This window comes from Nerophis ophidion, linkage group LG27 (genome assembly GCF_033978795.1).
Source record: "Nerophis ophidion isolate RoL-2023_Sa linkage group LG27, RoL_Noph_v1.0, whole genome shotgun sequence".
NCBI lineage: Eukaryota > Metazoa > Chordata > Actinopteri > Syngnathiformes > Syngnathidae > Nerophis > Nerophis ophidion.
In genome coordinates this window covers 35,364,350-35,376,647 of record NC_084637.1, presented here as the reverse complement: position 1 = coordinate 35,376,647, position 12,298 = coordinate 35,364,350, and the positions used below count along the sequence as shown (strand labels likewise).

Below are 12,298 nucleotides of genomic sequence, written 5' to 3'. Positions count from 1 at the left end.
TTTCACTGTCTTTTTATCTCCATGACAACACAACAATATCACTTACTCAAACATATTACATGATATCACATGGATGATAAAATATTACAAACCCCGTTTCCATATGAGTTGGGAAATTGTGTTAGATGTAAATATAAACAAAATACAGGACAGCGGAGACCCCGGACTGTTGAAGGACTGAAGCTCTACATAAAACAAGAATGGGAAAGAATTCCACTTTCAAAGCTTCAACAATTAGTTTCCTCAGTTCCCAAACGTTTATTGAGTGTTGTTAAAAGAAAAGGTGATGGAACACAGTGGTGGACATGCCCTTTCCCAACTACTTTGGCACGTGTTGCAGCCATGAAATTCTAGGTTAATTATTATTTGCAACAAAAAAAAAAGTTTATGAGTTTGAACATGAAATATGTTGTCTTTGTAGCATATTCAACTGAATATGGGTTGAAAATGATTTGCAAATCATTGTATTCTGTTTATATTTACATCTAACACCATTTCCCAACTCATATGGAAACGGGGTTTGTACATAATATCACCTCACATATTACGTAATATCACATGGATAATGAAATATTATGTAGTATCACCTCACATTGATGATGAAATATTATGTAATCACCCCACACGGATGATGAAATATCACATTGATGATGAAATATTACGTAACATCAGCCAAGAGAAGATGCGTCACCCGGCCCGGAGGAAGCCCGGAGGAAGCCCGGGGCCCTCTTCCGGAGGCAGGGCTGGTCAGCGAGCGCCCGGTGGGCACAGTCTGAAGAAGCTACATGGACACACCATTCTCTTCGCCACATGGGCTCACCACCCGCGGTCGGAACCAGTGAGAAGGGTGGCAGTGAAAGTGGAGGCTCCAGACGGACCAATTCGGGGCAGCAGAAGCTGACTTTTGGGACGTGGAAGGTCTCTACGCTGGTGCGGAAGGTGGAGCGCTAACGGTTGTATCTGGTGGGGCTTACCTCTACGCATAGCAAGGGCTCTGAAACCACACTCCTGGACAAGGGATGGACCTTGTTCACTTCTGGAGTTGCTCAGGGTTTGAGAGCCCAGGCGGGTGTGGGAATACTCACAAGTCCCCGGCTGAGTGCCAGCACGTTGGAGTTCACCCCAGTGGATAAGAGGGTCGCCTCCCTTCGCCTTAGGATTGGAGGGGTTAAAACTCCACTGTTGTTTGCGCGTACGCACCAAACAAGAGTTCTGAGTATTCGGCCTTCTTGGATACCTTGCATGGGGTCCTGTATGGGGCGCCGGCCGGGGATTCCATCTTGCTGGGGGACTTCAAGGCAAACATAGGCAATGACAGTGATACTTGGACTGGCGTGATTGGGAGGAACGGTCTCCCTGATCTGAACCTGAGTGGTGTATTGCTATTGGACTTCTGTGCTAGTCATGGACTTGCGATAACAAACACTGTGTTCAAGCATAAGGATGCTCATAGGTGTACCTGCTACCAGAGCACCGTAGGCCAAAGATCAATGATCAATTTTGTAATCTTATCAGGTGATCTGAGGCCGTATGTTTTGGACACTCGGGTGAAGAGGGGCTGAACTGTCAACTGATCACCATCTGGTGGTGAGTTGGGTCAGATGGTGGGGGGAAACCTCTGGACAGACCTGGCATACCCAAGCGTGTAGTGCGGGTGAACTGGGAACGTTTGGAGGAGTCCTCTGGCCAGAAGGACTTCAACTCTCACCTCCGACGGGACTTCTCTGCCATCCCTGTGGAGGTTGGGGATATTGAACAGGAATGGGCAATGTTCAAAGCCTCTATTACTAAAGCTTTAGCTGCGAGCTGTGGCCAGAAGGTCTTAGGTGCCTCAAGGGGCGGTAACCCTAAAACACCCTGGTGGACAGCGGTGGTCAGGGAATCTGTCCGACTGAAGAAAGAGTCCTACCGCGGTATGTTATCCCAGAGGACTCTGGAGGCAGTTGCAAGGTACCGACTGGCCCGAAGGGCAGCAGCCTTTGATTGATTGATTGAAACTTGTATTAGTAGACTGCACAGTTCAGTACATATTCCGTACAATTGACCACTAAATGCTAACACCCCAATAAGTTTTTCAACTTGTTTAAGTCGGGGTCCTCGTTAATCAATTCAGCCGTGGCTGTGGACGAGGCTAAGCAGAGGGTGTGGGAGCAGTTTGGGGAATCCATGGAAAAGGACTATTGGGCAGCACCAAAGCTGTTCTGGAAGATTATACGGCACCTCAGGAGGGGGAGGCGGGGAACCATCCAAGCTATGTACAGCAAGGATGGGACTCTGCTGACTTCAAGTGAGGAAGTCGCAGGGCGTTGGAAAGAGCACTTTGAGGAACTCCTGAACCCAACTACATCAGACACACCCTCCCTGAGGATGATGGGGGATCGACGTCGATCTCTCGGAGTGAAGTCACTGAGGTAGTTGGACAACTCCACAGTGGCAAAGCTCCAGTGGTTGACGAGATCCGTCCAGAAATACTGAAGGCTCTGGGTGTAGAGGGGCAGTCTTGGGTGATACACCTTTTCAACATTGCGTGGAAGTCTGGGACAATGCCGAGGGAGTGGCAGACTGGGGTGGTGGTTCCTCTATTTGAAAAGGGGGACCAGAGGGTGTGTGCTAATTACAGGGGTATCACACTACTCAGCCTCCCTGGGAAAGTTTACGCCAAGGTAGTGGAAAGGATGCACTTTTTGCCTGTGATGAAAAGAGCACAGCTCCCACCCCATAGCCCCCATTCTAACCACATTCTACAGAGGCACTATAGAGACCACCTGCATCTCTGTCTGGACTGGAGCCTACAGTGCCTCAGACTGCAAGTCTCTCCAGAGAGTGGTGAGGACGGCGGAAAAGATCATCAGGACTCCTCTTCCTCCTTTCCAGGAGATGGCAAAAAGCCGCTGCCTGACCAGGGCTCAGAAAATCTGCAGACTCCTCCTACCCCCACCAAGGACTGTTTTCACTGCTGGACTCTAGAAAAAGGTTCTGCAGCCTCCGAAGCAGAACCTCCGGGTTGTGTAACAGCTTCTTCCCTCAGCCCGTAAGACTCTTGAACGCATCATAATTAAATTATCCCCTCAACTCCCCCCAAAATGGATTAACTCGCTGGGATATAAAGACAATATAACATACATCCATAAACTTGGATGCATATGCAAAAGTGCATTATATTTATCCGTACTGTAATCTATTTATTTATATCTGCGCCTCATTGCTGTTTTTATCCTGCACTACCAGGAGCTCATGCAACTAAATGTTGTTCTTTTGCGTACTGTAAAGTTCCAATTTGAATGACAATAAAAAGGTAGTCTAAGTTTAAGTATTTATTTTTGTAATCAGCCTGACCTAAGCCTTGATAATAATATTTGTGATTAACTTTCATATCATATTTTCTCCTGTTAAACTTTAAGTTCAATATCGTTTTTCAAAATGATTCAAATGAAGATTTATGGTCCATATTGGAAGAGGCATGTCGTGGAAAGCTTAGGCGCCGGGATCAAAAAGCCCAAGAAACTCTGGTCTTACTGCACAAATACTAGTCAAAGATCCTCTATATCAGTGGTCCCCAACCTTTTTGTATCTGCGGACCGGTCAACGCTTAATAATTTGTCCCGGGGGGGGGGATTATTTTTTTATTTTTTTATTTTTTTTCTTTGTCATGAAAAATTGAGGTTTTTGTGGTTGGTGCGCTAATTTTAAGTGTATATTGTTTTTTTATGTTAATTTAATAAAAAATAATAATAATTAAAGAAAAATGAATAAAAAATTCTTCTGCGGCCCGGTATCAATCGGTGTTTGGGGACCACTGCTCTATATGACAGCTTTTTGAGGACATACAGCAGAAAAAGAAAAAAAAAACACTGGTCAAAGATCCTCTATAAGAGAGGAGGACATTGTGGTTTTAAAAGAAGTCGAAGATCCTGTATGGCGCGAGTGCTGTAGGACGACTTTTAGGACCCCCTGCAGGACACGAGTCAAAGATCGTCTGTGGCATGAACGCACTGCTTTTAAGAAGTTGCTGAAGAAAATGCTCGTCAAAGATCCTCAAAACCACGAGCTGCTGTTTGAACAGAAGTGACATACTGATTCAATTGACCCCAAAAGGGACAAGCGGTAGAAAACGGATGGATGTGATAAATAGGATTGATTTAGTCTTTTTAATCATTGCACTAATAATCAAAGCTGTCGAACACAATGGAGGCGAAAGCGCAGTTGTCCAGCAGAGGGCGACAAACGTGACGTCATTCGCCGCTGGCCCGTACGCGACGCCTGTGACGTCATTGGGCCTTCTCCCGGAAGTGGGTAAAGATCAACAAGCGGCAGGCAGGCAGGGCGACGCCGGAGTCAGAAGCCAAAGTCCCGAAAGTCTTTCCTGCTTCTCGTCTTTTCACACTTTCTGTTCCTTCATTCTCCGAGCGATGGCCTTGTTCGGCAAGCTGTTCGGCGGCAGCAAAGGCGGCAAGGGTCCGAGCCCGCAGGAGGCCGTCCAGAAGCTGCGAGAGACGGAGGAGATGCTGAGCAAGAAGCAGGACTTCCTGGAGAAGAAGATCGAGCAGGAGCTGCAGGTCGCCAGGAAGAACGGCGTCAAGAACAAGAGAGGTGCGGCAAAACACACCTTCATGCACCTTCATGCACCTTCATGCACCTTCATGCACCTTTATGCACCTTTACGCACCTTTGTTGCCCGCGCGGCCTCTTAGCATGCTAGCTTAGCCTAGCCTAACCTAGCCTAGCTGTCATGTTAGCAGCCTCACCTTTCCTCGTTTAATGTTGTTTCAACTGTCTTTACTTGTCATTTAATCTTGTTTCAACTATCTTTACTTGTCATTTAATCTTGTTTCAACTGTCTTTACTTGTCATTTGTTTACTTGTCATTTAACGTTGTTTCAAGTGTGTTTACTTGTCATTTATTGTTGTTTCAACTGTGTTTACTTGTCATTTATTGTTGTTTCAAGTGTGTTTGGTTGTCATTGAGTTGTTAAATACATAGTTGTGTGTATATATGTATATATTCTAGGATGTAGAGCAGCTACAATGATGCATTTACGGGTCAAAGCAAGGGTGGTAAATCCTAATGATTTATTTATTGCACAACACCTGTACGAAATACATTCATCAATTAATATTATCAGTCACTCACACACACACAGACGTGTGAAATATATATATATGTATATGTGTGTATACATATACATATATATATATGGTACAAGTGTTTGTTTTTTACCTCTAAATGTATATACACATAGTACACATACATACATATGTGTATTCTATATATATACATGTTTATGTGTCTGCATATATATATATATATATATATATATGCATACATACATATATATCCATATGTATGTATGAATATATACATATGTATATAGACATACATATCTATGTATGTATACATATATGTGTACACTGTATATATACATAGTACATATGTACACATACATATATATATATACACACACACTGTATATATACATGTATATAGTACATATGTATATATATATATATATATATATATATATATAGCGATTGTGCAAGTTCTCCCACTTAAAATGATGACAGAGGTCTGTAATTTTCATCATAGGTACACTTCAACTGTGAGAGACAGAATGTGGGGGAAAAAATCCAGGAATTCACATTGTAGGAATTTTAAAGAATTTATTTTGTAAAATATGCTGGAAAATAAGTATTTGGTGACTTCAAACAAGGAAGATCTCTGGCTCTCACAGACCTGTAACTTCTTCTTTAAGAAGCTCTTCTGTCCTCCACTCGTTACCTGTATTAATGGAACCTGTTTGAACTCGTTATCTGTATAAAAGACACCTGTCCACAGCCTCAAACAGTCAGACTCCAAACTCCACTATGGCCAAGACCAAAGAGCTGTCGAAGGACACCAGGAAAAGAATTGTAGACCTGCACCAGACTGGGAAGAGGGAATCTACAACAGGCAAGCAGCTTGGTGTGAAAAAATTAACTGTTGGAGCAATCATCAGAAAATGGAAGACATACAAGACCACTGATAATATCCCTCGATCTGGGGCTCCGCGCAAGATCTCATCCCGTGGGGTCAAAATGATCATGAGAACGGTGAGCAAAAATCCCAGAACCACACGGGGGACCTGGTGAATGACCTGCAGAGAGCTGGGACCAAAGTAACAAAGGTTACCATCAGTAACACACTACGCCGACAGGAAATCAAATCCTGCAGTGCCAGACGTGTCCCCTGCTTAAGCCAGTGCATGTTCAGGCCCGTCTGAAGTTTGTCAGAGAGCACATGGATGATACAGCAGAGGATTGGGAGAATGTCATGTGGTCAGATGAAACCAAAATAGAACTTTTTGGTATAAACTCAACTCGTCGTGTTTGGAGGAAGAAGAATACTGAGTTGCATCCCAAGAACACCATACCTACTGTGAAGCATGGGGGTGGAAACATCATGCTTTGGGGCTGTTTTTCTGCTAAGGGGACAGGACGATTGATCCGTGTTAAGGAAAGAATGAATGGGGCCATGTATCCTGAGATTTGGAGCCAAAACCTCCTTCCATCAATGAGAGCTTTGAATGGTTGACCAAATACTTATTTTCCACCATAAATTACAAATAAATTATTTAAAATTCCTACAATGTGAATTCCTAGATTTTTTTCCCCATTCTGTCTCTCACAGTTGAAGTGTACCTATGATGAAAATTACACACCTCTGTCATCATTTGAAGTGGGAGAACTTGCACAATCGCTGGCTGACTAAATACTTTTTTGCCCCACTGTACATCTATATATATATATATATATATATATATATATATATATATATATATATATATATATATATATATATATATATATATATATATATATATATATATATATATATATATGTGTATATATGTGTATATATGTATATATATATATATATATATATATATATATATATGTGTATATATGTATACTATGTATGTCTTGATTGGATTATCCAGAAAATAGTGCTCGATACCGTGGTAGAGCGCAATATGTATGTGTGGGAAAAATCACAAGACTACTGTTTCATCAGGAGATTGAGGGAACCCCTCTTGAAACAGTTCTGTAGAGCGAAGTAGTCTTGTGATTTTTCCCACACCTACATACATATACATGTATATATGTATTACACAAGCACCTGTCCAAAGTACATTTGATTAATTATCATTATCACACACACACACAGACATATATTTATGGTACAAGTGTTAGTTTGTTTTCCTCTACATGTGTAAGAAGTGTACCCCAACTTTATTGTATTCATTTCGTAGCGTAAGGGAAATACATAAATGTCAGTGAGACTAGCATTGCTAACATTTTAACAGCCATTTAACCGCCGAAGATAAACAAAGGGATGAAACCTACGCCACCTGTGTCCGCACTTAGCAGAGCTTGTTTCAGAAGTGTAGTGAAGCCTGTCAACTTGTGCTCTCCATCATGGTCTCTGCAGCGGCTCTGCAGGCTTTGAAGCGAAAGAAGCGGTACGAGAAGCAGCTGGAGCAGATCGACGGCACCTTGTCCACCATCGAGTTCCAGAGGGAGGCCCTGGAGAATGCCAACACCAACACAGAAGTGCTAAAGAACATGGGCTATGCTGCCAAGGCCATGAAGTCTGCACACGCTAACATGTACGCAGCACACGCATGAGCATACACCTTTAGCTGCTGTGCTCTTGACAAGTGTGTTCTTGCAGGGACATAGACAAGGTGGACGACTTGATGCAGGACATCAACGAGCAGCAGGAGTTGGCCCAGGAGATCTCAGACGCCATCTCCAAACCCGTCTGCTTCGGGGAGGAATACGACGAGGTGAGTGTGAGGACAAGAAGACTTAGTAAGTCTTGCAAACACAATAGTCAAAGATCCTCTATAGGACAAGAAGACTTAGTAAGTCCTGCAAACACAATAGTCAAAGATCCTCTATAGGACAAGAAGACTTAGTAAGTCCTGCAAACACAATAGTCAAAGATCCTCTATAGGACAAGAAGACTTAGTAAGTCCTGCAAACACAATAGTCAAAGATCCTCTATAGGACAAGAAGACTTAGTAAGTCCTGCAAACACAATAGTCAAAGATCCTCTATAGGACAAGAAGACTTAGTAAGTCCTGCAAACACAATAGTCAAAGATCCTCTATAGGACAAGAAGACTTAGTAAGTCCTGCAAACACAATAGTCAAAGATCCTCTATAGGACAAGAAGACTTAGTAAGTCCTGCAAACACAATAGTCAAAGATCCTCTATAGGACAAGAAGACTTAGTAAGTCCTGCAAACACAATAGTCAAAGATCCTCTATAGGACAAGAAGACTTAGTAAGTCCTGCAAACACAATAGTCAAAGATCCTCTATAGGACAAGAAGACTTAGTAAGTCCTGCAAACACAATAGTCAAAGATCCTCTATAGGACAAGAAGACTTAGTAAGTCCTGCAAACACAATAGTCAAAGATCCTCTATAGGACAAGAAGACTTAGTAAGTCCTGCAAACACAATAGTCAAAGATACTCTATAGGACAAGAAGACTTAGTAAGTCCTGCAAACACAATAGTCAAAGATCCTCTATAGGACAAGAAGACTTAGTAAGTCCTGCAAACACAATAGTCAAAGATCCTCTATAGGACAAGAAGACTTAGTAAGTCCTGCAAACACAATAGTCAAAGATCCTCTATAGGACAAGAAGACTTAGTAAGTCCTGCAAACACAATAGTCAAAGATCCTCTATAGGACAAGAAGACTTAGTAAGTCCTGCAAACACAATAGTCAAAGATCCTCTATAGGACAAGAAGACTTAGTAAGTCCTGCAAACACAATAGTCAAAGATCCTCTATAGGACAAGAAGACTTAGTAAGTCCTGCAAACACAATAGTCAAAGATCCTCTATAGGACAAGAAGACTTAGTAAGTCCTGCAAACACAATAGTCAAAGATCCTCTATAGGACAAGAAGACTTAGTAAGTCCTGCAAACACAATAGTCAAAGATCCTCTATAGGACAAGAAGACTTAGTAAGTCCTGCAAACACAATAGTCAAAGATCCTCTATAGGACAAGAAGACTTAGTAAGTCCTGCAAACACAATAGTCAAAGATCCTCTATAGGACAAGAAGACTTAGTAAGTCCTGCAAACACAATAGTCAAAGATCCTCTATAGGACAAGAAGACTTAGTAAGTCCTGCAAACACAATAGTCAAAGATCCTCTATAGGACAAGAAGACTTAGTAAGTCCTGCAAACACAATAGTCAAAGATCCTCTATAGGACAAGAAGACTTAGTAAGTCCTGCAAACACAATAGTCAAAGATCCTCTATAGGACAAGAAGACTTAGTAAGTCCTGCAAACACAATAGTCAAAGATCCTCTATAGGACAAGAAGACTTAGTAAGTCCTGCAAACACAATAGTCAAAGATCCTCTATAGGACAAGAAGACTTAGTAAGTCCTGCAAACACAATAGTCAAAGATACTCTATAGGACAAGAAGACTTAGTAAGTCCTGCAAACACAATAGTCAAAGATCCTCTATAGGACAAGAAGACTTAGTAAGTCCTGCAAACACAATAGTCAAAGATCCTCTATAGGACAAGAAGACTTAGTAAGTCCTGCAAACACAATAGTCAAAGATCCTCTATAGGACAAGAAGACTTAGTAAGTCCTGCAAACACAATAGTCAAAGATCCTCTATAGGACAAGAAGACTTAGTAAGTCCTGCAAACACAATAGTCAAAGATCCTCTATAGGACAAGAAGACTTAGTAAGTCCTGCAAACACAATAGTCAAAGATCCTCTATAGGACAAGAAGACTTAGTAAGTCCTGCAAACACAATAGTCAAAGATCCTCTATAGGACAAGAAGACTTAGTAAGTCCTGCAAACACAATAGTCAAAGATCCTCTATAGGACAAGAAGACTTAGTAAGTCCTGCAAACACAATAGTCAAAGATCCTCTATAGGACAAGAAGACTTAGTAAGTCCTGCAAACACAATAGTCAAAGATCCTCTATAGGACAAGAAGACTTAGTAAGTCCTGCAAACACAATAGTCAAAGATCCTCTATAGGACAAGAAGACTTAGTAAGTCCTGCAAACACAATAGTCAAAGATCCTCTATAGGACAAGAAGACTTAGTAAGTCCTGCAAACACAATAGTCAAAGATCCTCTATAGGACAAGAAGACTTAGTAAGTCCTGCAAACACAATAGTCAAAGATCCTCTATAGGACAAGAAGACTTAGTAAGTCCTGCAAACACAATAGTCAAAGATCCTCTATAGGACAAGAAGACTTAGTAAGTCCTGCAAACACAATAGTCAAAGATCCTCTATAGGACAAGAAGACTTAGTAAGTCCTGCAAACACAATAGTCAAAGATCCTCTATAGGACAAGAAGACTTAGTAAGTCCTGCAAACACAATAGTCAAAGATACTCTATAGGACAAGAAGACTTAGTAAGTCCTGCAAACACAATAGTCAAAGATCCTCTATAGGACAAGAAGACTTAGTAAGTCCTGCAAAAGCAATAGTCAAAGATCCTCTATAGGACAAGAAGACTTAGTAAGTCCTGCAAACACAATAGTCAAAGATCCTCTATAGGACAAGAAGACTTAGTAAGTCCTGCAAACACAATAGTCAAAGATCCTCTATAGGACAAGAAGACTTAGTAAGTCCTGCAAACACAATAGTCAAAGATCCTCTATAGGACAAGAAGACTTAGTAAGTCCTGCAAACACAATAGTCAAAGGTCCTCTATAGGACAAGAAGACTTAGTAAGTCCTGCAAACACAATAGTCAAAGATCCTCTATAGGACAAGAAGACTTAGTAAGTCCTGCAAACACAATAGTCAAAGATCCTCTATAGGACAAGAAGACTTAGTAAGTCCTGCAAACACAATAGTCAAAGATCCTCTATAGGACAAGAAGACTTAGTAAGTCCTGCAAACACAATAGTCAAAGATCCTGTATATCAGAGTGTCTTTGAAGGCCACATTGGGCTAAAAAGTTGATCAGGGGCCAAAAGCGTGTAATGTGCGTGCGTGCGTGGCGAGCGCATGCACATCCTTCTCCACAGGTCTGCTCCCAAGTGTGCTGGACATGCTTGATTAGAATATGTCTTAATATATTTGAGATGAAACATCCATGTCATGTTGTACAGGATGAACTTCTTGCTGAGCTGGATGAGTTGGAACAAGAAGAGCTGGATAAAAACTTGCTGGACATAGGGCCAGAGAACGTGCCCCTGCCCAATGTGCCTTCAACCTCCTTACCTTCCAGACCTGGTACCACCACCACATTCATCACACACACACACACACATATATACAGATATGTCAAGTTTGAAGTGTTATTTGTCCCACTCCCAGCAGCAAAGAAAGTGGAGGATGAAGATGACATGGATGACTTGCAGCGCTGGGCAGAAGCCATGTGATCACTTCAATATATCATCTGTACTCTCACCTGTATCGCCAGCTGGACACCCCATGGACTCATACTGTGTGCGTGTGCGTGCGTGCGTGCGTGCGTGTGCGTGCGTGTGCGTGCGTGCGTGCGTGCGTGCGTGTGTGTGTGTGTGCGTGCGTGTGCGTGCGTGTGCGTGCGTGTGCGCGTGTGCGCGTGTGTGCGTGTGTGTGTGTGTGTGTGTAGTACTGAATTGGACACTCCAAAAGAAAAGATGTTTATTGTCAGAATAATGAAAGTTTCAACATGACACTAATTGATATGCCCTGATATCTTCTTCTTAGCTTTAGCATCTTTCACTACACCATTTGTGAAAGTCCTGACTTTTATTTTGTATTTTATCTTTCATTTCAATTGATCTTTTGTTTGAAGTTATCTTTTAAATAATCTTTCAAGTTATTTTTTATTTTATCTTTAATTTCAAGTTTTCTTTCATTTCAAGTTTTCTTTCATTTCAAGTTATTTCATTTCAAGTTATTTCATTGCAAAAGTGTTTTCCACATGGAGTGTTTGCTCCTCCTCCCTCCTCTGGTCACACATGATGTAAATAAGACACTTTTCTACACCCTGCTCTCCAGGAGTCCACCTCTCACGACGTCTTCTATTTCACTTTTTGCCCCTCCTGTCCGAGCCTCTTGAAAAGGAGAGGTCAATCATCTCTTTGTAAGGTTGAGTGTTGCTTGCCTTCTATTTCATACTTCAAATCCCTAATGTATATTTTTCATTGACAAAAAAAGTCCCAGAGGTGAATTACAGACGGGCAAGCATGTTTGCTGTTCTATGGAATGTTTTATTTATCCAGAAATGAATATTATTTGGAAAAAAATAATTAAAAGAAGTCAATTTT

The 12,298-nt window shown here is 41.7% G+C and overlaps 1 protein-coding gene across 2 annotated transcripts; it reads left to right on the top strand.

Moving 5' to 3' along the window:
• The first annotated feature begins 4,265 nt into the window (after nt 1-4,265).
• LOC133544105 (charged multivesicular body protein 4b-like) lies at nt 4,266-12,298 on the top strand. 2 transcript variants are annotated; one of them, XM_061889168.1, is made up of 5 exons: nt 4,266-4,590; nt 7,466-7,643; nt 7,709-7,823; nt 11,150-11,273; nt 11,361-12,298. In XM_061889168.1, exons 1-5 carry the CDS (start codon nt 4,410-4,412, stop codon nt 11,420-11,422), a joined length of 660 nt encoding a protein of 219 aa, XP_061745152.1. In that variant the 5' UTR covers nt 4,266-4,409; the 3' UTR covers nt 11,423-12,298. The 2 variants fall into 2 exon arrangements, with proteins under 2 accessions (XP_061745152.1, XP_061745151.1); XM_061889167.1 differs by having other exon boundaries at nt 11,358-12,298.